Source organism: Fomitopsis serialis (genome assembly GCF_022376445.1).
Source record: "Fomitopsis serialis strain Sig1Antser10 chromosome Unknown B0H18scaffold_41, whole genome shotgun sequence".
In the NCBI taxonomy this organism is placed as follows: Eukaryota; Fungi; Basidiomycota; class Agaricomycetes; order Polyporales; family Fomitopsidaceae; genus Fomitopsis; species Fomitopsis serialis.
Genome location: NW_025955001.1, coordinates 174,480 through 199,865, shown reverse-complemented (window position 1 = coordinate 199,865; position 25,386 = coordinate 174,480). Strand labels below are relative to the sequence as shown.

The 25,386-nt window shown below is 55.9% G+C and overlaps 13 protein-coding genes across 13 annotated transcripts; 5 read left to right on the top strand and 8 right to left on the bottom strand.

Annotated features, from left to right (window-relative positions):
- Positions 1-288: 288 nt before the first annotated feature.
- On the top strand, positions 289-2,419 carry B0H18DRAFT_934342 (uncharacterized protein; the record flags this gene model as incomplete). Its single annotated transcript, XM_048041773.1, has 5 exons — positions 289-337; positions 406-750; positions 800-915; positions 977-1,154; positions 1,208-2,419. The coding sequence occupies exons 1-5, from the start codon at positions 314-316 to the stop codon at positions 2,417-2,419; spliced, it is 1,875 nt and encodes a 624-aa protein (XP_047892491.1). The 5' UTR covers positions 289-313.
- On the top strand, positions 2,375-3,852 carry B0H18DRAFT_1012231 (uncharacterized protein). Its single transcript, XM_048029037.1, has 3 exons — positions 2,375-2,742; positions 2,796-3,158; positions 3,202-3,852. The coding sequence occupies exons 1-3, from the start codon at positions 2,452-2,454 to the stop codon at positions 3,580-3,582; spliced, it is 1,035 nt and encodes a 344-aa protein (XP_047892490.1). The 5' UTR covers positions 2,375-2,451; the 3' UTR covers positions 3,583-3,852.
- Positions 3,853-3,884: 32 nt separating this feature from the next.
- Positions 3,885-4,996, bottom strand: B0H18DRAFT_1119974 (Gcp-like domain-containing protein; the record flags this gene model as incomplete). Its single annotated transcript, XM_048034034.1, has 5 exons — positions 3,885-4,072; positions 4,125-4,408; positions 4,462-4,541; positions 4,597-4,809; positions 4,862-4,996. The coding sequence occupies 5 exons, from the start codon at positions 4,994-4,996 to the stop codon at positions 3,885-3,887; spliced, it is 900 nt and encodes a 299-aa protein (XP_047892489.1).
- Positions 4,893-5,433, bottom strand: B0H18DRAFT_1012226 (uncharacterized protein). The gene has a single exon (XM_048029035.1). It carries the CDS (start codon positions 5,401-5,403, stop codon positions 5,200-5,202), a length of 204 nt encoding a protein of 67 aa, XP_047892488.1. The 5' UTR covers positions 5,404-5,433; the 3' UTR covers positions 4,893-5,199.
- Positions 5,434-5,533: 100 nt separating this feature from the next.
- On the top strand, positions 5,534-8,366 carry B0H18DRAFT_1012219 (HbrB-like-domain-containing protein). The gene is made up of 8 exons (XM_048029034.1): positions 5,534-6,128; positions 6,516-6,760; positions 6,811-7,033; positions 7,086-7,369; positions 7,426-7,809; positions 7,884-7,992; positions 8,063-8,175; positions 8,226-8,366. The coding sequence occupies exons 1-7, from the start codon at positions 5,724-5,726 to the stop codon at positions 8,102-8,104; spliced, it is 1,692 nt and encodes a 563-aa protein (XP_047892487.1). The 5' UTR covers positions 5,534-5,723; the 3' UTR covers positions 8,105-8,175; positions 8,226-8,366.
- A 201-nt stretch (positions 8,367-8,567) lies between these two features.
- B0H18DRAFT_1012208 (uncharacterized protein) lies at positions 8,568-11,066 on the bottom strand. Its single transcript, XM_048029033.1, has 12 exons — positions 10,929-11,066; positions 10,719-10,854; positions 10,552-10,671; positions 10,421-10,503; positions 10,111-10,367; positions 10,033-10,058; positions 9,996-9,997; positions 9,873-9,935; positions 9,697-9,818; positions 9,504-9,633; positions 9,181-9,447; positions 8,568-9,129 (listed from the first exon to the last, which is right to left on the bottom strand). Exons 1-12 carry the CDS (start codon positions 10,929-10,931, stop codon positions 8,974-8,976), a joined length of 1,365 nt encoding a protein of 454 aa, XP_047892486.1. The 5' UTR covers positions 10,932-11,066; the 3' UTR covers positions 8,568-8,973.
- A 2,530-nt stretch (positions 11,067-13,596) lies between these two features.
- Positions 13,597-16,196, top strand: B0H18DRAFT_1012193 (uncharacterized protein). The gene is made up of 13 exons (XM_048029032.1): positions 13,597-13,839; positions 13,905-14,033; positions 14,095-14,215; positions 14,276-14,358; positions 14,413-14,654; positions 14,708-14,768; positions 14,821-14,880; positions 14,933-15,066; positions 15,119-15,248; positions 15,309-15,575; positions 15,633-15,860; positions 15,921-15,955; positions 16,008-16,196. The coding sequence occupies exons 1-11, from the start codon at positions 13,813-13,815 to the stop codon at positions 15,774-15,776; spliced, it is 1,398 nt and encodes a 465-aa protein (XP_047892485.1). The 5' UTR covers positions 13,597-13,812; the 3' UTR covers positions 15,777-15,860; positions 15,921-15,955; positions 16,008-16,196.
- Positions 16,197-16,307: 111 nt separating this feature from the next.
- B0H18DRAFT_1012190 (uncharacterized protein) lies at positions 16,308-16,925 on the top strand. The gene has a single exon (XM_048029031.1). The coding sequence runs from the start codon at positions 16,449-16,451 to the stop codon at positions 16,773-16,775; it is 327 nt and encodes a 108-aa protein (XP_047892484.1). The 5' UTR covers positions 16,308-16,448; the 3' UTR covers positions 16,776-16,925.
- A 797-nt stretch (positions 16,926-17,722) lies between these two features.
- B0H18DRAFT_1119969 (uncharacterized protein) lies at positions 17,723-18,439 on the bottom strand (the record flags this gene model as incomplete). Its single annotated transcript, XM_048034033.1, has 1 exon — positions 17,723-18,439. The coding sequence occupies one exon, from the start codon at positions 18,437-18,439 to the stop codon at positions 17,723-17,725; it is 717 nt and encodes a 238-aa protein (XP_047892483.1).
- A 133-nt stretch (positions 18,440-18,572) lies between these two features.
- B0H18DRAFT_432086 (uncharacterized protein) lies at positions 18,573-19,408 on the bottom strand. Its single transcript, XM_048038075.1, has 2 exons — positions 19,117-19,408; positions 18,573-19,047 (listed from the first exon to the last, which is right to left on the bottom strand). The coding sequence occupies exons 1-2, from the start codon at positions 19,204-19,206 to the stop codon at positions 18,622-18,624; spliced, it is 516 nt and encodes a 171-aa protein (XP_047892482.1). The 5' UTR covers positions 19,207-19,408; the 3' UTR covers positions 18,573-18,621.
- Positions 19,409-19,660: 252 nt separating this feature from the next.
- B0H18DRAFT_1119968 (uncharacterized protein) lies at positions 19,661-21,333 on the bottom strand (the record flags this gene model as incomplete). Its single annotated transcript, XM_048034032.1, has 2 exons — positions 19,661-21,007; positions 21,067-21,333. 2 exons carry the CDS (start codon positions 21,331-21,333, stop codon positions 19,661-19,663), a joined length of 1,614 nt encoding a protein of 537 aa, XP_047892481.1.
- A 1,749-nt stretch (positions 21,334-23,082) lies between these two features.
- On the bottom strand, positions 23,083-24,988 carry B0H18DRAFT_432041 (uncharacterized protein). The gene has a single exon (XM_048038074.1). It carries the CDS (start codon positions 24,639-24,641, stop codon positions 23,265-23,267), a length of 1,377 nt encoding a protein of 458 aa, XP_047892480.1. The 5' UTR covers positions 24,642-24,988; the 3' UTR covers positions 23,083-23,264.
- On the bottom strand, positions 24,601-24,988 carry B0H18DRAFT_1012164 (uncharacterized protein). The gene has a single exon (XM_048029030.1). The coding sequence runs from the start codon at positions 24,965-24,967 to the stop codon at positions 24,668-24,670; it is 300 nt and encodes a 99-aa protein (XP_047892479.1). The 5' UTR covers positions 24,968-24,988; the 3' UTR covers positions 24,601-24,667.
- Positions 24,989-25,386: the final 398 nt, after the last annotated feature.

Below are 25,386 nucleotides of genomic sequence, written 5' to 3'. Positions count from 1 at the left end.
CGGCTGGGATGACGGACAACTTATGGAACAATGCGTAATTCATGCTAGAGCAATTTTTGTGTGATACTACGTATTACTAGTACTAAGGAAGTTAGTAGATGGGGTCAAGACTTCGAAGTCCAGTGAGACTGGCCGCAACTTGAACTTGAATGTGCCACTTTAGTCGCGACGCGTCACACTGCACATGACTGTGACGGCGAGTGCCATCTCCAAGTCCGTGTGGCGCTCAAGGGGTTTGGCCCTTGGAACTCTATTGAGACGCGATTGCCACTCAGTGAGCTCTGCTCTCTTCTCTTCCGTCGTCTAACATGCAATGGGAGTGCAAGGACTATGGGATGTAAGCATCTCTGTATATCAGTGCTACATCCCACAGTTCTGACCCATAGCCGCTCATGTTGCTATTAGGTCCTCAGCACGGCTGGACAGTCGCGTTCGCTGGCGCACCTCGCAGTCGTAGACGGCTTTGAAACGAACATTTCCGGACGCAGGGCCTACCGAGTTGGCATTGATGCTAGCATTTGGTACCAACACGCGATGCATACTCCCAAGAAGGGTGCAAATCCCGAGCTCCGGCTGCTGTTCTTTCGACTGCTCAAGCTATGCCAAGTGCCGTTCATCCCTCTCTTTGTATTTGACGGCCGTGAAAGACCGCAGATCAAACGTGGAAGCAAGAAGGGCAAGAGCGGCTCTCATGCCCTAACGAATGGATTCAAGAAACTTTTGGAGGGGTTCGGAATGGAGTGGCGAATGGTGAGCGCACCATATTGCGATGGGGCTGCAGCATTGAAGTGTATACAAGGCATTAGGAGAGGCGGAGGCGGAGCTCGCTTACCTGAACCGGGTCGGCGTAATAGATGCAGTGTTGACAGACGACGCGGATACCTTCATATTCGGTGCTAAGATCATTATTCGCAAGTCCGTCCCATCCACGTCCTCCACTTCATAGGATGGGTCTCCCTAACCATACTACATACAGTGCGAGCCTCAATCTTACGGGCAACCGGGCCAATCCTGCCACTGACCTGAATGGAAAGACCAGCAAATACCACGTTATGACGTTTTCTGCGGAGTCAATTCGCATGCACCCGGAGATACAAATGACAAGAGGTGGTCTCGTCCTCTTTGCCCTTGTGTCTGGTGGTGACTACGACAACGTTAGCTGAGTGGCTTGCTTGTTCGCGTGTCCAGAACTGATTGATGGATCCAGGGACTCAAGAACTTCGGCCCTCAAGTAGCCCACTGTCTAGCAAGGCTGGGCTTCGGTGACCAACTTATCGCGGAGTACGAGCGGTGTCAAGGTCGCAACATGGAAGCCTTCCTCTCACGTTGGCGTGCAGACATGAACACAGAGTTGCACACCAATGCCCATAACCTACTACGCCACAAGATGCCCGCACTCACCATTCCACCGACGTTCCCGGACATGGAAGTCCTGCGATGCTATGTGAATCCGGTCTGCAGCGTAAGCGCCGGAAGGCAAGGCGGCGGGAATTTACGGGACAACGGCGACCTGAGCATACCAAGGATCGCTACGTTCTGCGAAGATCATTTCGACGAATGGGGACATCGCTCGGCCATTCTCAAACGCTTCCGCGCCATCTTGTGGGATGCAGCTGTCATGCGTGTCCTTCGGCGCGCTGCACTTGAGGCGGACGAGAAGGAGGAAAACAAGCGTATTGCTGCCGGGCGGATGGACACGGCCATACGTGGACCACTAGAGCCTTCAATTGCAGAAGAAGTGGGAACGACGGCGTACTTGATCAAGAAATATCTGAGCCCGACCGAAATAGATAGGCGAGCTGCGGCATTCGTCAGGCGGGACGAACCAGCACCTGCCGCGCCCGAACCACTGCTAGACGACAATCCTCTCATCAAAAAGATAGTGGGCGCCCGTCGACATGTCTCTACAGACAATATCTTCGAATACCGCGTCGAAGTCGACCCCACACAACTGGTCAGGCTTGCGCAGTCAGGTATCAAGGGGAAGCACCGGGAACCACAAGAGGGCAACGACGACGCCGATGACGAAGACTTCCCAGATCTTCTAGAATTCTTCGACAGCTCCCAAGGCGGTTCCCAGTCGAAAAAGTCGGGCCCGAAGAACCCACCGCCAGAGCCATGTAGCATCAAACGGATATGGGTGCCAGCATCTATCATGCGCCAGGTCCACCCGAGGCTCGTGGAAGAGTTCAAGACCGCCGCGGCGACGAAGCAGACCAAGAAGACAGGTAGCAAGCGCAAGAGACAGGAGGATATCGAGCCGGACGAAGGCAGCGAGGCAGAGGAGATCGCTCCCCCGCAGCTTCGCCCAGCAAACGAGCGAAGGAGACGGCGGTGCCTGCACCCGGTGATCGTGTCATCCAGCAAAACAGAGACCTGCCATCCACCTCGGCTCGAGGGGGACGCTCAGCGGGGATAGAGATCGACATCCGCGCGGAGTCATCTTTGCCCATGCGGAATTGTGGCTTCATATTCACGTTTCCCGATCCCGACAGCCCTGACATGCTTATCATGGATGACGATGAGAATGTGGGCGTCCTTGTCGATCTGGACGCCGATGAAGAACCTCCCCTGATGGCTCAACATGCGTCGCAGCCAGCCATTCTGTCACAACCGAGTACATCTTCTGCGAGGCCCGGGACCACTAGGTCACGCAGGGAGTCACCTCAGAGGCGTCCTCGGACGGGTTCCGTGGAGTCGAGCGAAGAAGACGACTACAACAGCGACGTGCACGACGACGGGGTGCGGTCTTGGCAGAGCGCGATGATCAACGGTGCACGTTCCCAACCCGGAAGGACAAGTCCGTCGCCAGACCTCCTACGGCTTCCTCGAGTACGAGAGGCAAAGGCAAAGGCAAAGGACCACCTCCACGGCGCCCTCGAGCCTCGGCACCAGCTGCAAGTGCCGCTCGGTCCTCGTTGGACGCAGTCTCAGCGGCTTTTGTCGACGGCATGCAAGGCGGCGATCCCGATCCCGACATGGACGAGGACAACGATGCAAATGCATGGATGGACGCCCTCCTCCTGCCACGCAGTAAGGGAAAGGCACCTGCGAGGGGCAGACCGGGAAGGCCGCGAGGCTCTGGCACAAGAGGCCGTCCGGCCAGGAATGCTAGCTCTCGGCGGAAGACTACGCATCTGGCTGTCGCCCACGCCTCGGTGAACAGGAGTAGGAGCGCCTCCCTCCGAGGCCCAGGCCCAGGGCAGCTCGTCCATCCACGCCTCCGCCCCCGTCCGTGCACCTGAACCCATGCGCCTGCCCTCTCCCCTTGGTGCGAGAGCACAAGCACAAGCGTCTGGGTCCTCGCGAGCTGCACAACCCCGCGATGAACGGCCTCTCCCGCTGTTCTTCCCGTCTCCTTCGCCGCCCGCCCCGACTCCGGGACGCAAGCGAGCCCGCTCGCTCCACGCCGACGACGTGATCGAGATAGAGAGCTCGGACGACGAACGACCATCGCTGCCTGCACCGAAGCGGCGGCCGCGTTATGCTCGTGCTAGCGACCCTTCGTCGTCTCAGCCTAGCAGGCTCAGCGACACCGGCTACTTGCGGGACGCTGAAGTGATCATTGATTTGACCGTCTAAGTCGCGCTTTTCTTGATGTCTACTGGTTCTTGAGTTTTCTTGGAATGCGATTGCGTAGCGTTGGGACCTTGCATCATATTGTATTATAATACGATCTACTACTGTGAATAGTGCAATACATCCGAGATTAGTTGTATTCCAGGGGCAAAAGACCATAACTCACCCAACATTCTCTTGTGTACTTTAGCAGTCAGGCATGTAGCTCCGGGGATGCATTGGCTGTGGTATGTCGGATACAGACGTTGATGCCAGCGAGCATGCGTGCCGTCGTCGCGTTCTCAGAAGCATGAGTAGGGAATGCATTATACGCCTACGTTAGATCCAATGTAATATACGTCATGAAGCCTGGTTCCGGGTGGGAACATAGTATTGAACGGTGGAGCGTCAAGGTCCTCTATACTCCATTTTGCTTTCAAGTCAATCGTGTACGGATCTGTATTCCCGGAGAGGAAACGGTCCATCGACGCCCAGGCGATCATGGCGGCATTGTCTGTGAGGGCGTTCAGCGGGAGGATCTTGATGGCGGTAAGGAGAGGGCTCACCAGTGCACAGAGAGACCGGAGGGAATACCAGATCGATGGGATGACCGAAATGCGTCTGCTCCTCCAGATATTCAAACAATCTTGGTGGTGCGTCAGCAATGGGACTCATAGGTATACGGATGATAGATCCACCTTTCCCGAGGTAGATGTTGCTGGCGACGCCGCCGCTGACGACGAGATGTCTGATAGGTATGCGCTCCCGGCTGCAGTGTCGCAGAGCTAGATCGAGCTTGTCCTCCAGGTGGCGCAAGACCGCCCGCTGGAACGCGCTCGCGACCGCGTACCTGGTGCACTCGTCTATGGACCCGTCGCGCTCACGCATGTACACTTCCGTGACGGAGTGAAGGCCGCGAACGCGAACTGCAGGCGCCCGGGCATGGGCGTGACGTAGAGCGGGAGTTCGTAGCCTTCCTCGGGCTTGTATCCTTCGGGCGGTCCTGCCCGTAAGTACTCTTCGAGCGACGGGCCGAACCCCGCTCGCCCACGGTATTTGGAGTGCTCGGGCGACCTTGTCGATTGTGCGCCCAATGGCTTCGTCCGTTGCGGTCGCGAGTATTTTGAAGTCCCGCGGCGAGTTCGCAAGCAGCAGGAGCGTGTGTCCGCCGGAGATGAGCAAGCTGAGGAACGGATAGGTCGGGAGCGAGTCGATGGGCTCGGTCAGGAACGGTGTCAGAGCGTGGGCTTGCTAGCGAGCCAGGTTTGCGTCAGAGTCTAGAGGCGAGATGATGGGGACGTACCATATGGTGCACAGCGACCAGTGGCTTCTTCATGGCTGCTGCCAGCGTCCGCATTGCATTGGATCCTACGCTGAGACAGCCGCCAATGCCGGGCCCACGGGTGTAGGCGATGCCGTCCACGTCCTGGAGGGACATGCCTGCCTCGTCCAGAGCTTGCTGCACTGCACCGGGCTAGACTTCAGGTCGTTTCGAGCGTGTACATGGAGTACCGGAGGCAACTCACCAGGTTCCGCTGGTGTGCCTCTATTGCCACCAACGGCTGTATGCCTCCGTTGGGCTCATGGCTGCACGGAGCTACTCAGTAGTAGAAACTCATGCATGCGAGACAAGATAGCTCACTATTCGTCCTGCCGAATGACTACATTTGAAAGTATTCGACGGTCCGAAGTGACGACTGCCGCACAGCTGTCGTCCGCCGAAGTCTCCACTCCTAGGACTGTGAGCACCTTTGAGTGAGGGTTACGCAGTCTTTGAGGGCTTGGTGTGGGTTTTATGACATTCTTGACTGTCTTGGCCGCCGCAGACCCTCGAAGCCCGTACATTCGCCGCAGAGACTAAAGACCAAGGGAAACAGACGGAGAGGATCCCTCAGCCACCATTTGTTTCTCTAACAATAATATTTTGTTACCTGCCCGTTTCAGGTTGCTGATCCGGTATGTACAATAAATAATTGTCATTTACTGGCAATGGTGATCATTGAACCAGCTTTACAGGAACGAACTTGGAACGAGCCCGAGGTCGCGCCTGTCTGCTCCGTCGCTGTGCTGCTCGTTCTCGGAGACCGTCGTGTAACATACACGCATTCTGCGTTGGTCGTCCACCTTGTGACCGTGGGGCGAATCCTCCAAACTAGGACATAGCGATGGTCGGCGGGCCCCATCATCACCGAAGATGCTCCCAGGAGGGCGGCGTTTTCGCGCGCACGCCCGAACGACGACGGTCGTCGAGCCAGGGCGACGAGACACCGCGCGCGACAGGCTTCCCCCTCAACGCGATGAGCGCCGCTGGCCATCCGGACACGAGCGCTGGCCATGCCGGCGCTGATCCCCAGCCGTCCAAGAGACTCGCCTTTTTGTCCGACATGCTTTTGTCTTCTGCATCCGTCGGCTCGTCTGTCGGACAACGAAGTGCCTCTAGTCCTCTCTCAGCCCGCACCCACTCCAGAGGCGACTCTGCATCCGGCACCCCTCGCGAACTGACCGCCTCCCCCGTGCCGGCCATGGCGACCCCGTCCACACACCAGAAAGGCCATACATCGCCCACCAAGGTGCGCTTATATTCATACATCACAGTTTGTGACAGGATGCGGGGCAGCATCGTTTCCCGATGAGAAGGCAGTCAGAGGGCATGGTCTCCTTAGGCCGTGGACGGAGAGGATCGACGCTGCTATATTGGAGTTGAGCTCACTCGGTACCATGCACGCAGCTGGATCCACATATCACTGCATCAGCACCAGAATGCCATAAGTTTTGGACCACCCACTGGCGCGCATATAGTCAGGGTTGTTGCTTGATTGACAGCTGTTCATGCACTGCGCGATGGTGAGAGCAATGCAGGTCGTCGCAGCCGCCCCCGTGATCCTATCACCTCGAAGCATACAAAGTTCATTTCCATGCTTCGCCGCACATGGCTCACACCGTTGCTCTTCCCTTAGGCCTCTGCTCGTACGTATGACTCCAAGCTCGTCTCGCGCGAGATGCATCGCCTAGGCAATCTTGCGCATTCACATCTCCCTACCCTCGCACCCTCCCTTTCTGCGGCGTCTCAGATCGCCAGCTCCCACACCCTAGTCAACTCAAGTCTACCCAATATCTCATCCACTTCTTCGAACGAGCCGTGGCAAGCTCTCCATGTCCTCGTTCTTCCGTTGTTCAACGGCGAGCCACTCCGTGTGCCAATGTGAGTCTTGCACGTCTTCGTACATTCACGCATGCTATAACAGCAAACAGCGAGGATCTGAACCAACTCGTCAAGCGCCATCTTCAAACGATCGTTTCCCAGTCCCCGGCGAAGGCATTTGCCATTCTGGAACATGACACCTCGGAGCTCATCGCGTCAGGAATGGTCACGCTGAACGCGAAGATCAGCGACATCGACGACGAGAAGCTTATAGTACGGATCGTAGAGCTTTGGGGTTTCTTCTGGGACCAGGTGCTTCCTTATGTCGAAGGGGTGCGTCGCTTGTCGATACTAGCATACTACCATTCACCGTTCAGCACCACAGGCCCTACTACCTCTACAAACCGATCCGCTTCTGTCCTCTCTGTATCGTGTGCCAAAAGGTCACAAGCCAAATACGACGCCTACAGGCGGGAACGGGAAAGGGTCGATGTCCTCCATCATGCTCCAGTCCGCGCCGCAGATCGACGTCCGGACTGTCGCTCTGCAATCGTTCCGAGACGCAGTCATCCTACCCATTTACCATCGAATGTACTCCCGCCTGACTGCCTCCAAGGAGGACGTCGTGCCAGAGAGCCCGCTGTCATCGCAGCCCCGGCTACAGCAGATGTGCGTTTCTACCTTCCCTCGCGTACGTACCTACGACAACTGAACATGCGATCAAGGCTCCTTGTCCTCGTATCGCAGCGACCCCGGCCGTTATCCTTCTCCCTGACATCCGCACCACCACAGCCCACCGCGGGAGAAGCCGCCGTGCAACACCTACTCCGAGCCATTCGGGCCCCTCTCACCCAGCTCGAGCGCAGCATGCAGCGCGGCAGTGCTACCTACCTCTCAACAGCACGACCGCGCGATCGCCGGGGGTGGATCGCGCAGAAGTATGACCGTAGGCGGACCGGTATCCGGCGGCCGAGCGGTGTGCACGCGAATGCAGAGGGCGAGGAGGGCGAGGAGGACGGGGGCGGGGACGAGACGCCGAGGATGGCGGCGCGCTTCGCGCATCTGACGCACTTGCGGGAGCGGGATAAGGAGTTCTTGGATTCGCTGAGGTACGGTGGCAATTGAGCGGAAATCAGTCGTTATCCGGGCGGGAGCTGACTGTGAACGTGTTGGGTGTGGTTAGGAGTCCGGATCCTGAGCGCGTTGATGGTGGATGGGGACTGGGCGTCACCGGCGAGGAGAACAAGGTGGAAGAGGACGAGGAGGAGAACATGGATTGGGACCAGGCCCAGGTGGGTAGCACTATGGTTCATCGTCGTTGGCCTGTCGACGATCGCGCGGCGCTCACCACCGACATCGCAGGCCGTCGTTGAGCGGATGGTTGGCATGAACACCCCAAGATAGGGTTTGCATCCGGTTTGTATGGGGAACATTGGGGACGAATGGCTGCCCCGCATAACTTATCACTCACTGCTGTGCGTCAATCTTGCTGTGTGTTGACCACGATCTGACATATTGCTCACAGTAGCTGGACCAAGGTCAATTTGCATGCTGTATCAATACATCACGTTTCTGCATTCACTTCACATCGGTTCGATTACTCTCGCACCGGGCGGTAAGCTGGCCAGCCAGACTCGGCTAAGGCGCCTGCGATGCCTCAGACCGAAAGTGTCTTGGCCCAATCTTGGCCCTTTGGAACGTGCATTTCCAGGGTGCAGATAGCGCTCCAGCGATTTCTGTGCGGAAACCGCATGCGACTTCGGCGTCTCGTATAGTCGCAATCTGGATGCGATCCATGAGAAGCATCAGAAAGAAGCGTTTCCTGAGCGCGCAAGGTCTGGACTTGGTCTGGACTCATCGGTTTCGGGGCCTGAACGCGTCGTCGAATGGAGAGTTGATCAGACTTGGATCAGACAGAGTGGTCGGATTCTTCCGGCAAGGTACAACCCACGCCCCACTGTTGCTGCTCCTGTCAGCCTGAACCTGTAATGCAACGCCGCCCCCACTCAAAAGGTCGCGTTTAGAGTCTACCTAAGGGAGACTAATATTGACCAGTACTGGATACACTGCATGTTTGCTATAGGGCCGTGATGAAAGCATACACATCATCCGAATGTCCATCCGACAGGCGGTGACCGGGCGAGGGATGCTACAGGGTATACAGAATACTGCAGAGTCCCATCGAGTGACCAAAATGAAACACATGAACGGAAGTCGTAAGTCATGACGTGGACGAACGGAGCGGACGTGATGGTCGTTGACGAGCCGAGGCTTCAGGAGATGCTTTGGATGCGCGCGTGCAACTCGGAGTTGAGGTTCAGCGGTGTGATCGGCGTGATTTTCGCGGCGCGTTCTTGCAGCAGGCCCCATTCCTCCCACCAGCTGTCGGCCTCGTCCTCGGGGTCGTACGCGAAGGTGTTCCTGATCGCCTGTACCGTGGTCAGCAGCGGGTACGTAGCGGGCACACTCGCAACGCATACCTCCTCCCCGAAGGTAACTGCACCCTCGTCACTCATGTGCTGCACGGTCGTCTTCAGGTACCGCGCCTGCTCCACGCCCGCAGGCAGCGACATGATAGTCGGGTTGAGGCGCTCCGACTTTTGGACGTCGGCGATGCGCTTCTGGCGGTTCTCGACCAGGGCACCCAGGAAGGCGCCGATCTGCTGCTTCCGGTGGAGGTTCTTGAACAGCCGGCCGAGGAACACGCCGTCGCCCACGGCGAGGTTCAGCGCGGACAGCGAGCCGCTCTGTGCGGTGTGTAGTATCAGTGCTGGGCGCGGGGAGGGGGCGAGGGGGGCTTTACCGTGAGCGGGTGCGCGGCTTCGCCGATGACGATCATCGGGCCGTCCGGGTGCGCCCAGTCCTCGAGGGACGGGCGGTCCTTCAGCGGGATACCGACCACGGTGTGCGCGGCTGCGGCGAGCTTCTGCAGTCTGCGTGTATGCGCGCGTTATGGACACCACGCCGCGAGAGACAGACAGACAGACGCGACGCACCGAGGCTCGGCCTTGCCAGCTGTCACGACTTTGACGAGCTCCTCCGGCCCTGTTACGGTGATCTTGTCCTCGGAGGGGTGGGGCGTAGGGATGTATATGTGCAGACAGAATTCGTCCAGCCTCTGAGGCGTGCTGGCGTGAGCTACACTGCGGATGTTCGGCGCGGCGAGACTGACCGTTGGGAACCCGATGGCACCGTACGAGTCGCCATACCAAGAGTACACGGCGCCATGATCGATCTTGGACAAGTATATGAGAACGCTGCCGAAGTGCAGTGAAACCATGCCCAAGACACCTACACCTTTGGGCAGCATCTGCGCTAAGATGGGTCTTCACGCATTGCTGACGCAGGGATAAGAGCGCTGGGGAAAGGCTAAGCAACGTGCGTCGACAGTTCGGGAGAAGTGGACTTACTTGTATAGCATCAGCTTTTTGTATGTTGAATACTCCCGATCACCCAACATCATCGGTCGAGAGATGGGAAGCTTTCCCTCCACTTCGTTCAAGCCGTCTGCGGCTACGACCAGGTCCCCCGCCACCAGCTCTCCAGAAACAAGCTTCACCGTTGCGCTGTCTGGTTTGACGGATGTAGAGACCGCCCGAGAGTTGGGTCGGATGATCACCCCAGATGCTCTGGCAGTGTCGGCAAGTAGCCTGCGGAAATCTTCGTACTGGCAGGTGGTACATCACGGAACTGACTGCGGCCATTTGCGAACGGACTTACCCGCATGCCGAAGTGCTTTGCTCCTGCCTCCACCGTCATGTCGTCCGCCCAGTCACCTCCGGCCGCAGCTTGACCACTTTGAACTGCACGAAACGTGAGTGTGGTCCAAAAGCGTGCTAGAGCATACTCACATCCGGGAAATTCGGCGTGGTCCATGAGCACACCTATCTGCCTCAAGCGGGGCTCCAAGCCCCAGCGCTTGAACACCGACGCCATGTTGGGTGCCAATCTGCATCCCCCGCATATCGTGTCTGTCGGACGTCGCTTGGTTAGGGTCGTCAATAGGGAACGGTGAGACTTGCCACGTTCAGGTCTGCATCTTGTTCTAGCACCACCACTCTATGCCCGACACGGCTGAACGCGATCGCCGCGGTCAGGCCTGCGATGCCGCCGCCGATGATCACAACTTGGATTGGGAAAAGTCTGCGGTGTTCCTCCTCTGGGTCGTCTGCTCATCCGCGCAGCCGCATAAGTTCGCGTCTCACGAGCCAGAGCGAAGGGTGCGTACCATGGCGTCGTCGTACGGTCAATTCTAGGAATAGAGATACACTGTGGGGGTACTGGAAGGCCTGCGAGCCGAGAAGGGCTGCGGTCCACGAGACGAGCATCGTATTATTATAGGAGGGCTGCGCCCCGCGATCGCCAATGGCGGATCCGATCTAGGCTTTATTTGCACCTGCAAATGGGTCCGAGGCGGATACGAACCAGCGCGCGTGTTCCACGGGGACAGGTCTGGGGACATGCTGGCGGGCCGCCGAGCAAGACGGCAGCCTTCGACAGAGCTGATTGGCCGAGAACGCTACAGGTGCCGTGGAACGACAGATCATTCTGCTGGATCTGCTCGCCCTGGGCACTAAATAATCAATACCATGTATTGCGGCGTGATTAATTGCAGTGCCTGTCGCCCTCTGGAAGGCAAGCACATTGTCAGACGTGCTGAGGTTATGCCGGGAGGGAGGGAGGGAGGAGCAACGATGCATTCCCGTGCCACCGTGACCACGCGGAGGCAGAGTTCCGCGTTTTGGTGCCCGGCTGTTGTGGTGACAGGTGCGGGAAGAACTATCGGTAGGATCGCAATCTCGGGGGACGGCTGAGAAGCCCGAGAAGCCGCGTGACGAATTACCCCTGTTCCTGCATGCCATGCAGTCTGCAAGGCCCAGTTCATTCTCAAATGGTCGCACGACCACAACAGGTAGAGGGCTGCACCGGTGGTACGTCCAACCCGCCTCTAGCCCATACGACACGGCCTGTCCCTAGAAGCAAAGGCACGTTGCTACAGCGCGCCTCCGTAGCTGCCTTATTCCGCACTAAACGGAGGTGTAACCTCGCCTCGCCCGGCTGATTGGCACAACGAGTTCTCGGCTGTCACGAGCGCTGCGTCAGCAGGACGACCTCCTCGGGTCCTCCTCCTCCTGGGCCTGTCCTTCCTGATTCGTCCGGAATCTACGCAACTAGAACCCTAAAACTCAAAAGCCAGTTGCACTTCGATGGCGACTCGAGTTGTGTTAAGCTTCATGCACAGACACGGTCACAATGGGACGCCGCCACGGTCGCCCGGTGTGTGTACGTGTACATGATTCTCGGCGTACCTGTATACGAGGCTACTATGACCCACAGAAAGCCTGGCACTCTTACTGCCGTGAGATGCAATTGAGATGAGTGTCTTTGTCGGTAACATCTCGACACGTCTGATGGGAATGTTGTCGTCAGCATAAGGTCGTCTGCATCGGATGGAAGGAGTATGGAAGGCCGTGCGTGTTCGAGTCTGGAGTATACTGTGAAGTCACATCCGGCGTGAAGTCTGCCAATCGGTAACTCGCGCTACACTTTGAATCCATGACCAGGACGAAGCTCACCGAGACGGCGAGCTACAGCCGGGCCAGAGGGAATGCATATGCGAGATGCACTTGAGATGCACTGCTTCTAAGTACGCCTGCGCATGACGACGCGTGCTCCGATAAGACGACTCACCTGGGGATAACCTTTGTAACGGTGACTTCTTGGTACCAGGGTGACCGAACGGTGCTGGAGCTCCGCGTCGGCATGCTCATCATCATTCTGAGATCGAGAAGCACTACTGCTGCTAGGATCGGTATCTCGTGATGGGCGCGAAGGTAAGTTCAAGTTACCGTCCTTACACCTCCTTACACAGGCACGGACCGCACCTGATTGTTTGTGATCATGTTTTGGACAGCTGTACGGCGCACCTATGATGATGTTCAACGCCGTCTTCGCTAAACTGAAGTCATAGCAGGTGCCGGTGTCACGGACGATGAGGACGATGAGTCCGACTGCCAGTGGCGCTGGCTGTAAGCGAGCCTCGAGGTCGTTGGCTTCTGGGGGCGCTAGTGAATGTAATTTGAACACTGCATCGAAGTAACTCGGGTGGCTTCAAGTTCCTCAATCCGTTCACCATTCCCTGAGTAACTTCAGTCCTAGCTTGAGTGGACATACCCATGTACTTATCTGTCCGGTACTTGCCAGGGGGTAGGAGAAGGGCAGTGGAATCTCGCGAACGAGAGCTTCCGAACTCACCGGGCCTCCGGCCGCAATGGACTAAATGGAATACCCTCCTCCTCCTCCTCCCACCTGCCGCGCCACAGCAGCCACCTGCCACAGACGCCCGAGGGATCCCCGGTGGCTTCTGTGGCGCGGCCCTCCCGGTTCTCCTCCCCCTCCGGGAACATCATCTTGGCCAAAGGCGAAACGTCTATCGTTTTTGGCAGGTTTCTTATTTGGCTGGAAAGAGTGGTCAGACTCAAGTCGGACCTATGGGTTGATAAATTGAGAGGGCCGAATCAAACCGAGCCATATCGCTTCACAGTTAGGCGCGTGACTCGGAGAACATCTACGTCTTCGAATTTCTTGAACACCTTCGCGCTGCCTTCAAGCACCGGCGGGTAAGGAATTTCCGAGAAGTGATGCTTGAAGCTGACAATATGTATTCGAGTACAGTATGTTCTCGCAAGCAACGTCCTCACTGGCACATTCGACTTTTACCCAGCGGCTCGGCTGCAGTGCATCCCACCCGGACCCGACCCTCGCGGGTTTGTGCTTCCATATTCCAGAACTTTGTTACTTCGTGCTCACTCCTATGTAGCCTATCACAGCGATGTACTATAACACCCGTTAGGTGCCCGATCCGATGATATCGACGTCGTACCTTGCTCCAGAACCGTTGAGCCCCTGTAAGATGCCAATCTGTCAAGCAATGGCGGAACATGCTCTGTTCGTCGGCCGTGGCGGTTGCAGAAAAAGCCGGGGCAGAAACCCCCCTCATCTATGCCCCTATGCATTCTCCACATTCTCGCGTATGACCGTCTATAGACCGTGAGGGCCACTGCCAACTCGAAGCTTCACCGGCGACCGTCCTGCGTATTCACCCTGGCGAGATGGCGAGCACGGTACTCAACATGCAGGTGATTTAGACGCGCTATCGATTGGGAGGAGCGATCCAAACGGCTCATTTCGGTCTCTTCCCCAGGATGCAGACCTCCTTGTGGTCGATTTTCTGATCATCGGCGGAGGCATATCAGGTCTCACCGCTGCAATTGCTCTCGCGCGGACAGGACACAGGGTCACATTGCTGGAAGAGGGAAATGATTTCCAGGAAGTGAGCGTGATGCATCTAATTCTGCAGGGACCACGACTGATCTGGCTACTGATGGTACCAGACGAACCTGGCGGGCGGGTGCAGGCTCGCACCCAATATGTCTAGGCTCTACTTCCGATGGGGCCTCGAGACGCAACTCCGCGATATTTCTTACATGCAGCAATATGTGTGCTTCATGCAATGTAAGGATTATTTTGGTAACCCCGTGTCGATCTGTTCATGACCCGAATACGGTCCATCAGGTGAAACCGGAGAGGTCGTTGCACGGGGCGAATGGGTACACGACTTCAAGACGGAAAGCGGCGGAGTTTTCCTCGGGATGCACGTGCGTCATTGGCAGTCAACATTGTCTATCGCTGTTCTGACGGTTCTCGAGCAGTACGCAGATTTCCGCCGGGTGCTCTACGAGACCGCCGTCACGTCCGGGGCGAATTTGCGAGGCGATGCGAAGGTCGTCACGGTTGATCTGAGCGGGGAGAGGCCTTCAGTCACTCTCGAAAGCGGGGAGCAGGTCACAGCCGACGTTATTGTCGGCGCGGATGGCACGCACAGCGTTTCGCGGTCACTCATGCTCGAGCCTGAGGAAGACGAAACGCGCTCAACGGGGATGGTTCTGTACAAGTGAGCGACCCACTCGAAGGAGAGCTGTCCGCACAACTGACGCTTGTGCGAAGCGCTGTCGTCCCGATGGACAAAATCAAGTTGGAAGCAGATCTGGCCGGATTTCTCCCCGAAGTTGTGAGTTTTCCTATCTACAACCGCTCTAGTCTAACTGCCGATGGTTCAGGGACTCGGCACCGCATGGTCATGGGCAGGACACGGATGCGGTGTTATCGGTTTCCCCATCGTACGTAGTCTGAAGCACTGTTGCCTACGGCGATTAACACATGAGGCCCTAGAAGCGGAACGAATTCCACCTACACATCTATGCGCCCGACAGTGGGAGTGAGAACCTCCTAGTCAATCAACCAGTCTACATGTCAGGCAACGAAGAGCTCCTTGCAGTGATGAGGTCGGAGAGCTGTGAACCCCGGTCAGTGCCGCTTTTCTTTGGGACCGCATGCCTCTGACGGCGCTTTGAGCAGGCTTATCAAGTTGGTCGAGATGGCCACGAGAGTCATGGCCATGCCCGTCACCGACAAGCCGGAGATCGAAGACTGGGTGCACGAATGCGGCCAGTTCGTCGTCATCGGTGAGGCCGCGCACCCACTCACCGTAAGCTTCCCTTCCCCTCCCCTCCCCTCTCCGCGCACTCAGATGCCTTTCATCTACCAGACTGGCTCGCTGTACGCGGTCAGCATCGCCGCGGGCGACGGGATGATGCTCGGGCGGCTGTTCAGCTACCTGCACCGCCGCGAGCAGATCCCGAGCTTCCTCGCCGCGTTCGCGGAGAACCGGCAACGGCGCGTGCAGTCGGTCAAGAAGGCGCAGAGCACGAACCCCGCGTCGATGTCGATGCCGCCCGGGATCCTCCAGGCGAAGACGCTCAAGAACGTCGTGGAGTCGATGGGTAACGAAGAGGCGGCGTGGTATACCGAGGAGGTTCGTCTGGGATGTTTTCGCCAGATCTGGGTGCGTGACGCTGACGCGGGGCGGTAGGCCATCCGGGATATCTTCATATTTGATCCGGAGGAAGAGGCGGACGACTGGTGGGTCCAGTGGGGGCTCGTGCAGGAGCGTGCGGCGCGCGTACTACCCGGTACATTCAAGTTCAACCTTGTCAAAGTCGGTGCCGATCTTTGACTCACTGTTTTTCTTTATGTGTTTTGGATTCGTTGTTGTGTTTTGGATTTCGGATTTTTATACCATAGAAGATATCGGCTCATCGTGAGTGTTACTTCATTAGCATGCCTTGAAGTCTACATGCCGACTCTTGCGATTTCATAGGTAACCATGTAACCGCTACGCTGTATTTCTTTATGGTGAGTCGCACTCTACAAACGGCTTCAGGATGTTAACGTCTTCATGCACTAGTCATCCTTCACCGTTCTCCCAGCCACGGGCCTTGCGACGGGGGACAATAGACTCCAGGAACTTAGGCCTTATGTACTCAAGACTCCGTTGATTCTTTTCTCTATGTCATATGTCGGAGTCTTTGGACTACGTTCAAGAATGTTGTTGTGATCCTGTGTTATACATATACATAAATGTACACGTTGCCCATGAGTGAAGGGTCCACAAGGCAAAGTACGTCTTCGTCACTGAAGTACTGAAGGGTCTATCGGCGTGAAGGCGACTTGACTTGCCGTGCTTCAGTCGGGCGCCTAGTGTACAGTACGACCGCCCACATCTTGCCCACATCCACCGTGTCTTCGACGTCGATGTTGGTGTTGGCCCAGGTCTGAACACCACGACGTCTGCTTTACGCGATTATCCATCACGAGCGCGTCATACTCTGCTAGGCTCAGGAGCACCATGCCGGCAAAGAAGAAAGGCAACCCTCTGCCTCTCGGCGACACGCTTCGCGACCTTGCGCTCCTGCGCGCATCAGACTGCAACCTCTCCTCTGCTCTTCCGTCGCCCTCGAAGACAGTACCTTCGGATACATCCTCTCTTGCTGGTGGACAGTCCAAGGACGTCAACGAGTCTGTCGAGCGATCGTACGAGTTCGTGAAGGAGACGAGAGCGGCTATCCGGTTGCTCCATCGTGGTGAGGCGGACAAGCAGGGTGGCAGACTAGAGGAAGTGCGGAGCAGGCTGGAGGACGTCGCCAAGGGGCTGGAGACTGAGGAAGTGCGGTAGTCACAGTGCGGGTGGTCGGTAATCTTCGCAACATATGCTCATTGAGTGCGTGCGGCTGACTACTTTATAGGATATCACCATTAGGATCATGCTACGTCGCACGACGTCTACGACTCGGCATCATCGAAGTATGGGGTGTGTGTACGTGTTCACTGTCGCTGTGACTCTGAGCGGATGTCAATAATATTGTCGACGCTCACATCCACTGAGCGCCTATGTTTGTCTGCACAAACTCATCCTTGCATTCATTCTGGTCAAGTTCTGGCACGCTCTCACCAAATCTCATCTAGTTCATAGAGACCATGCATTGCCTCTTGCATGTTCGCAGGTGCGGCCATTCGACGTGCGGCCAAACTGATGTGATGCAAGCATTCATCATTTGTTCAAACACCGTCCTGTCAGGGCTCAACGTTCAACGTTCAGCTGGTCATACAACGGGTCGGTGAGTCGAACCGGCGTATCTATGCAGATGCCCTTTACAGGGACCGTTCACCCGCGCGAATGTACTTACGTCTGCATGAGACTAGAAGCCACAGTACGCCGTTCTTTGTGCGCGTACGTAGCTTGCAGCATTGCGGGATTCAACTACAATAGAGGGCATGGGATGTCGGAATCAACATACGGAGCTCTCAGGGTTCAAACACGACCTGCCGCTAGACGACGTCTCCTGCGCCGTGGCTACTTGCGGAATGAGTATATGTAAGCAATACACACATTTCCTAGCGCATCATCGTGATTGCACTGTACTATATTCTGGCAGGGAAGCTGAAGCCGTATGCATACCGTTACGTACCCTCGACTGGCACAGTAAGTCATACATCGATTGAACCATATTGTCACGACATACACATAGTACAATGGCAGCTATCTAACGAGAATTTATGTCAGCGAGCATCCTATTCAAGAGCATTACAATATATACTAGTTGAGCATTTCGCCGCTTCTCGTTATAGAGTGCGGCTCAACATTCGTTTTCTGTCCTGCATCCTAACGGCGTGGAATCCCTGGAGCTGATGATACACTCGAGCCAACGACGTCTGTCCCTCACGGTCCCGTTGTTCGTAAAGATGTCGCAGCATCTTTGCGTCGAGGAAAGGGAACAGACGGTCAAGGAAGAGCGCGACGTCCACCACGTCGATCTTCTGACGGTCTGACGTGCTCTGGATACCGAGGTAGTCAAGATGGTGTGACAGGATCGGGTATGTGTCGAGGCCCGCCGCAAACGTCAAGTCCATGGACGAGACGTATAGCACGCGCAGGTTTGGGCATGACCTCGCGATGCGCGGTAGACAGTCTAGAGTGGGTCTCGCCACGACCACACTGTCTCCCGCAGACCATCGAATGTGCAGCGAGACGAGATTTGCCCAGGCAGAAGTGATTGTATAGAGGTCCTCATTGGATAAAGCGATTCGCGATGGTGTGGATATGCGAACGGTGTGTAGGTTGCGGAGCGCAAACACCGGGATAGGGTGTAGAGGCGAACTAGCACCGCCGTGGGTTGACTCCAGGGGTAGGCTAGACAACGTGAGCTCGCGCAGCGACACACTGAAGTGGGACTTGATGACGCTCAACAAGTCGGTGACGGTTTGACGGTCAAAGGAGTACGATATGCCGTTCTTGACCTCCAGTTCGCATAGGGTGGCATCCGACGTTGCAAAACCCATAAGGACGCGACAGATGGATCGAGGGTCGCCTTCAATGCGAAGCACCTTGAGAGCCCGGAATCCGCGAATTTCCTGGACAGTATCCTGATCAAGCCCAGAGACGTCAATCAAGTCCAGCTTGGCCAGCTTGTCCAAGGAGGAAAGTGCTCCTAGACCATGTATGTACTGACTTGGATCTCCGCTTATGGTGACTTCCCGTAGACCACCACATGTGCCGAAGGGAACGAAGTAGTAGGGGGGTCATCCGACAGCACCGTCAATTCTTCGAGATATGGCACGGCGGCAGCGACCTGCTCGCACAACACCTCGTAACGAAATTTGCCTGAGACTCCATGGATGGTCGCGATGATTGATGCCACACTATCCAAGAACTGGAAGGTCAGGGATCGGAGTGAGGGCGAGACGAAGTAGAGAACATCGTGATCGGTCAAGAGGGAGTGCTCCCAGGTTAGCGTTCGGAGTCGCGGCAATAGCGGTTGGTGGCCCAGTGCCCTGAACAAGGAGAGCAGTACGGATGCTCGGACTGGCTGAGAGCTAGTAGCCTCTACATGGAGGTTGATGATCCTCCGCGCGTACATCTGAAAACGATCTAAGTGCTCAGAAGGCAGCTTTAAGCAGGATATGGTGGACCTTGTCAGTGATGTGGCTAGAGTAGAATGGGATAGAGGAGGGCGCACGTATTCTCGAGTATAGTCACTGGGGTCGTCGAATACCCTTGCCTGCTGGAAGGCCGGTAGAACCTTGAGCAAAGGTTGCAGGTCGTCCATGCTCCTCCAGAGAGCATCCAAGGCGAAGTCGTGGACGAACTTGTTAACGCGAGCGCATGATGCCAGTGTTTTCCGTTGTTCAACTTGAAGGTGGATCGCCGGCGTCGCAGCGTACGTACCACGACTCCGAGTATTGTTCAGGCTCAGAGCATAAGTGATTGAGAGTTTCCTCAACTATATCTCCTATCTGGAAGGCCCTGTACGCAGCCATGTGGCAGAAGGGCAATTCTAGAGGACGCAGAAGGTAGGAGAGGGTTATGTCTACCAGGTGTCTATCACAACCGCGCATGCTTTCGGCCAGATACAGTAAGTATGGCGAATGTTCCATCTCAGTACGTGCGGCTCAACGAAAGCTCCCTGACGAGGCTTGTATCAACGGAACCTTTGATTATTGACAAACGACCTACCCGAAGCCCGATCTGAACCACCGGCACTGCGGCACTTTGCCTCCTGCTCAAAGGCTGCTCCCCTCTAACCGCTTTCTCTCCTGTGCCCTGACGGTCCGGAAGCTCTGCAGATGATCGCACACTTGAGCCCACGCTCTGCATAATTGTGCGGAATCTCGCCCCGTTCTTGACTCCCGCAATGTTTTCAGGTCCAGATAAGGGAAAAGACGGTCGAAGAAGAGCGCGACGTCCATCGCGAGAATTTTCTCGGGGGCCCACGAGGTTTTCTCGATCCGTAGGTGGCTGAGACAGTGTGACATGACCTCGACGCCCGCCGTGAATGTCATGGCTGCGCAGGTCATGGTCAGACTCTGCAGGCGCGAGCACGACCTTGCGATCCGCGGTAGACAGTCCAGAGAGGGCAGCACCCGCGGCCTGGCCATGTCTTCTGCATGGAGCCATCGCACCGTCAGTGAGACGAGGTTCGGCCAGGCATCAGCCATCATGCATAAGTCGTCGTCGGACAAGTCGCATGGCCACCGGGCAAACATACACCGAACGGTGCGCAGATTACGGATGTCGAGCAGAGGTCGGATGGGCTCGAAAAGCTGCGTTGCGTCACCGTTCGACCACATTGGCAGAGGCATCACCGTGACGTCTTCCAGAGCTGCGCTGGAATGCGTCTTGAGTATATTCATCAATTGGAAGGTCTCTTGAGGAGTGGGCGTTGGATTAAGCTCGATGTCCAGTTTCCGTATAGTGGCGTCGGAGGATGCGAGACACATGAGAATGTGACCAAGGGACTCAGGTTCGCCTTCGATGGAAAGCTCTTGAAGAGCGTGGAAGCCTTGGAAGCCAAGGACTTCGTCCCGATGAAGCTGCACGACACCGCGCACTTCCAGCTTGGCGAGGTTGTCCAGAGATGAAAGTGTGGATAAGTTTGCGCATTGACTGGTCAAGAGCTCTCCACTTATGGAGACTTCGCGCAGGCCACGACATCTAGCGAAAGGAGGGAAGTAGCAGGGTGTGCAGATTGATGTGATCGTCAATGTTTCGAGACATGGCGCAACAGCAGCCATTTGCTCGCACACGGCTTCGAAGAGGAATTCGCATGGGACTGAATTGATCGACACCGACGCCTCGGGCGTGTCCTGGGAACCTTCATAATAAAGGGTCAAAGTTCGGAGCGAAGGAGAGGCGAAGTAGAGAACGTCGCAATTTGTTGCTTTGAACTGGGTCCAGTGCAGTCGTCGCAGCCGTGGAAGAAGTGATTGGCCTCCCAGCGCCCTTAATAGGCAGAATAGCGCGGATGGATCTACTTGCAGAGCATAGTTGCTAATGGTGAGGTCGGTGATCCTCTGAGCGTACTCTCGAAAACGACGCAAATCTTTGGGGTGAAGTCTACCAAACAGGCCCTAGCCTATCCCGTCAGTGATATCCGCAGGTAACGTCGAGATCAGTAGGTCTCACTCACAAGCTGCGGTGCATCGTCGTCACTATCAGTGATTTCCGCCCACTGAAAGGCAGGCAGAACCCTGAGCAGAGGGGTGATACCGTGCATGTGCTTCCAGAGGACGTCTACCGCAACATCGTTGAACGACTTGTTGACACGAGCGCATGTTGCCAACGTATGTTGATAGTTCACGCGATTTGCGTGCGAGGATGGGTGTTGTTCGGGGGAAAAATAATCAAAGATTAGCTGGAGGATTTCTCCGAGTTGTAAGGCCTGGCGTGCAGCCATATGTACTTAGTTGGAGGAACTTCAGGTGAATCAGGAAGCGCAAAGAGAAGTTCGCGAGAATTTGGCGAGAATGCGCTTGATTACATAAGTGCCCGAGTCCCGACACCGAACGTGGTATTACGCGCACCCTCAAAATGCATCTTCTACCTCAACCTCCACGATCCCGGTGAGCTCGACGCAGACCGTCACTATCTCGCCATGTGGAAAGCCGTCAAAACCAGTGCGCCACTGCTGCTCGCCGAGTTTCTCAACACGTAACCATCGTGACTTGTCACTGCGCACTGCGCGAAGAGGACACGCTGTGCAGGTGTTCAGCTGGAAGACGGCATGGAGAGAAGGCTGGATCGCACTGGGAGCGCTATGGGTCGTATGCCCGTTTTCCAACCGTTTGCAGGAGTCGGAGTGAGGTAGCCTTTGCGTCGTGTGTCCTTCGCTGACCGTCACGCGACCGGTACGTGCTACGGTCTACTTCAGTAATCTCTGCTCATTAAGTTACCTCCGTGCTAGTGTACACAAGCCGGACACAGAACCTGGATCAAGAACCGCGACTTGCTAGCGAGGATAGCCTGCCGCAGACCATCTCGGACCTAACAATGATTCATGCCTTGCCGCCCACCGTCTCTTTGCCTATCACTCCCTCAGACTGGGTTCTCCACGTGTTCTTTCCATCTCGTACGTGCATAACGTTGCCATATCCTATTATCCCTTCGCGTCTCTCGTTGCATTCGCGGGGTCCGCCTTCCTCACCTGGTACACTTGGAGGGCTGGACTCACAAGCTGTGGTCTCTGGAGTAGCGCCCAAGTCGGTTGGACGTTCTATCGTAGCTGGGCCCTTACCTCTTGACTCCAATCCCGGGCAACCTCTATTTCATTACCCAACCGCGCATTACTCCCAAGTAATCATGGCTGTCTCCGCAGGACTACCAACCGAGGAACCTGCGCAGACAACTTGCTGTCTCTTCACAATGTCTGAGGACCAGCGACGGTGGATAGGTTGCGAGTGGGCCGCCGCATGCATGGTGTAAACTTACGTTGGAGCCGACCCGATGGTTAGGTGCAAAAGTTCGACTCAGCGCATCAGATCATTCATTTTAGCTGCAGTACAATCTAGGTCGAACAAGCAACGGCAGTTCGAAGGCGCCAACTGCGTCCGCTCACAGACACAGCGACGCCCATCAGGCAATGGCATGAGGTAAGTAGTTGGCACATTGAATACCGTTCCACGCGATACTTGAAGTCGCCTGATACAACGAAGGCATCAACGCAAGTCTGTTTTCACACAGGGATGCACTCCTCAGAGCCACGCAAGTGAAAAAATTGCGCGTCCGGGTACTCTCAGGTCGAAGAGTCTGGCCGAACGGTGAAGCTCGAGCTTGAAGAGTGACGTGGTCAGTCATCGATGACTCGGGTTGACAGACTTGGGTTGACGTTAACATTCAGTCGGGTCGGTGGCTTCAGCCCCATAATGAGACGACTTCCGCCCTGTCTCGACTCTAGGCAGGTGGGTACATGGAGATCTACGGCGCGATGACGACCCGCAATCTCGACGCCGAGGAACGACAACATGCGCACGGGAACATGCGGTGCAGCGAGCGAAGGGCTGAGGCTGCCCCCGAGCCTTGCTTGGTACACCTTCGAGCGGACTAACGGGTCCGTATGGAGACGACTTGGAGACGACGGTCCACGGAATGCTGGCCCGGAGGCTACGAGCGCGGTGGGCTAGTTGCGCCAGGCAAGTAAGTTACATGATATTGAACCGTACATGTACACATTTTAAGTACTGTGAGCTGTAACCTCTTGTGAGCGATTTATATACCAGACTACAAAATGATCATCTCGAGTACCCTGTACTACGAAAGCACAGTATCATAAGGAATCAGTGGGTAGGGGTTATGGCAGAAGACCATCAAGATAGTAGCCTACATGAAAGCTCATCGCTTCTCCGACGTGATACGACGTCGTTCCTGGAGTCTCGCTGCCTGAAGGGTACAGATGTGCTTGAAGATGTCTTTGGACATCTGGGGCTGGGGGGCTAACTCGTTGTCGCGTGCATCAAGATAGGGAAATAATCGGTCAAGGAAAAGTGCGGTGTCCGCAACAGTTCTTCCAGGTGCTGAGTTGTCTTCCGTGGTGTATATGTCGGTATCGAGCCTTTCGAGGCGATGCGACATGATAGGATAGGCATCCAGATCGGCTGCCCACGTCCACTTCAAGGTCGTAATGCGCAACATCCGTAAGCACGGACAAGCCCTCGCGATATGCGGCAGGCATTCCAGAGTCACCGTGGGGCTTGGCACTGCACGCGTCTGCGGCCAGGAATCCCAAAGGATCACCAACGAGATCAGCTTGGGCCAAGCCGAAGCCATAGCACAGAAGTCTTCGTTGGACCAGCCGGCGGACGACGGCGGTACAAAGCCACCCGCCCAGTAGACGTTACATAGCTGTCCCATGGAGAGAAGTGGTCGGATGACTGTCATAGGCAGAGGGATGGTGTTGTGTAACGGGATATCCTCATCTATCAACGTATTCAGACGGAGGTCTTCCAACGACGCAGAGAACTGAGACACGATGATGGCCATCAACGCTGCTTGTTTCTCGGTATTGTAGCCAATTACAGAGATACCCACTTTTTGTATAGTGGAGGGAGATCTTCCTACATGCAGGAGGACGGAGCCCAGTGATGCACAATCGCCCTCGAGAATGATTTGCTCCAGGGTGCTGAAGCCCTGAAGAGCCTTGACATCGTCATCTTCCAGCGTGTAGAGGCCGGAAAGGGCAAGGGTGGTGAGGTTTTGCAGCGAGGTCAGCGCAGACAGATACGTGCACCGCCCTACGAGAGTCCTCGCTGAGATGTCCACCTGGCGTAGGCTGCGACATACGGAAAAGGGGACAAACGCGCAGGGCATAGTCTCGTGCGCTGCAAGACACAGCCTTCGTAGAGATGGTGCGGCTGCTGCCACTTGCTGAAGAAGTGTGTCCAACAGAAACAAGCATTCAGTCCCGGAGTCGGCTGATACGATTGAAGTAGCATAGCCGTCGTAGTTGAAAATGAGGTAATGAAGGGAGGGGGAGATGAAATGGAGGATGTCATGATCACTGAGGTGTGATTGCGACCAGCGAAGTTTTTGCAGCCGCGGCAAGAGAGGTTGTCCGGCAAGCGCCTTGGAAAGGGAGAGAAGGACATACGAATCCACTCCTGGTCTATATTTCTCCACCTGGAGGTCGAAGATGAGCTGAGAATAGTGTTGAAAGCGACGCAAATCTGCGGGCAGGAGTTGGCCAAGTAGGCGCTGACGAGGTATACTCATTCACGGATGCACAAAAAGACAATCGTCTAACTCACATATTGTGCTCTGGCGTTCAAGTCGCCGCCGGCCTCGTCAGAGTCAGAGTCATCGCCGATGATATTCACCTTCTGGAAGGACGACAGGACCTTGAATAACGGGAGAAGGCTGTACATGTGCCTCCAGAGAACGGACACAGCAGAAGTGGACAAAGCCTTGTTGACACGAGCACACGACGACAGTGTTCCTCTGCAGTGCGAGCGATTGTGCCACGGAGACGAGTGAGGATCGAGGTGACTGAAAATTTGTTGGAGGAGGTCTCCGGACTGCAAAACCCGATGTGCAGCCATGGCGGCGGGAAGGCCGATGCGTCAGGACGGCTATGGTTCTGAATGTATGACGGTCGTTATCACGGAAAAATACTTACATTCAGGACTTAGTTATCGTGTAAGACTTACTACTTAGTTGACACGTGATCCGCACACCTTAGACATAGTTTCGCTTCGTTTCGTACACTTGGTCTCTACGATCTCCGATAACTCTGGCCATGTCAGCACTGTATATTGATTGCGGCGAGGCAAAGATCGGTGGTATGCACCATCCTAGAACACCTGATTTCGCTTCGGTGGCTGGTCAATTGCCCAATGCGGAATCATTAGCCATTTATGGCAACTCTGTCTTCGCCCGGTGCTGTTCATTGCACGGCATGGATAGCACGAATGCGGAAGCCTGCTTATGATTCTACAGAAGCGGATCGTGAAACTCCTCT

Excerpts from the sequence above, each read along its gene's own strand:
- B0H18DRAFT_1012231 (XM_048029037.1), top strand. The coding sequence starts at position 2,452 with ATGCGGAATTGTGGCTTCATATTCACGTTTCCCGATCCCGACAGCCCT. Across the intron at positions 2,743-2,795 it reads GCGACGTGCACGACGACGGG|GACAAGTCCGTCGCCAGACC; the intron begins GTGCGGTCTTGG and ends CCAACCCGGAAG. Across the intron at positions 3,159-3,201 it reads TGGCTGTCGCCCACGCCTCG|GGCAGCTCGTCCATCCACGC; the intron begins GTGAACAGGAGT and ends GCCCAGGCCCAG.
- B0H18DRAFT_1012226 (XM_048029035.1), bottom strand. The coding sequence starts at position 5,403 with ATGTACGGGCTTCGAGGGTCTGCGGCGGCCAAGACAGTCAAGAATGTC.
- B0H18DRAFT_1012219 (XM_048029034.1), top strand. The coding sequence starts at position 5,724 with ATGGTCGGCGGGCCCCATCATCACCGAAGATGCTCCCAGGAGGGCGGC. Across the intron at positions 6,129-6,515 it reads GCCATACATCGCCCACCAAG|GCCTCTGCTCGTACGTATGA; the intron begins GTGCGCTTATAT and ends CTCTTCCCTTAG. Across the intron at positions 7,993-8,062 it reads TGGATTGGGACCAGGCCCAG|GCCGTCGTTGAGCGGATGGT; the intron begins GTGGGTAGCACT and ends CCGACATCGCAG.
- B0H18DRAFT_1012208 (XM_048029033.1), bottom strand. Across the intron at positions 10,059-10,110 it reads AAAAAGCTGATGCTATACAA|CGCTCTTATCCCTGCGTCAG; the intron begins GTAAGTCCACTT and ends GCCTTTCCCCAG. Across the intron at positions 9,819-9,872 it reads GTGCCATCGGGTTCCCAACG|AGGCTGGACGAATTCTGTCT; the intron begins GTCAGTCTCGCC and ends AGCACGCCTCAG.
- B0H18DRAFT_1012193 (XM_048029032.1), top strand. The coding sequence starts at position 13,813 with ATGGCGAGCACGGTACTCAACATGCAG. Across the intron at positions 13,840-13,904 it reads GCACGGTACTCAACATGCAG|GATGCAGACCTCCTTGTGGT; the intron begins GTGATTTAGACG and ends TCTCTTCCCCAG. Across the intron at positions 15,067-15,118 it reads TCGGAGAGCTGTGAACCCCG|GCTTATCAAGTTGGTCGAGA; the intron begins GTCAGTGCCGCT and ends CGCTTTGAGCAG.
- B0H18DRAFT_1012190 (XM_048029031.1), top strand. The coding sequence starts at position 16,449 with ATGCCGGCAAAGAAGAAAGGCAACCCTCTGCCTCTCGGCGACACGCTT.
- B0H18DRAFT_432086 (XM_048038075.1), bottom strand. The coding sequence starts at position 19,206 with ATGGACGACCTGCAACCTTTGCTCAAGGTTCTACCGGCCTTCCAGCAG. Across the intron at positions 19,048-19,116 it reads GTGACTATACTCGAGAATAC|CTGCCTTCTGAGCACTTAGA; the intron begins GTGCGCCCTCCT and ends TCCTGCTTAAAG.
- B0H18DRAFT_432041 (XM_048038074.1), bottom strand. The coding sequence starts at position 24,641 with ATGAGTATACCTCGTCAGCGCCTACTTGGCCAACTCCTGCCCGCAGAT.
- B0H18DRAFT_1012164 (XM_048029030.1), bottom strand. The coding sequence starts at position 24,967 with ATGGCTGCACATCGGGTTTTGCAGTCCGGAGACCTCCTCCAACAAATT.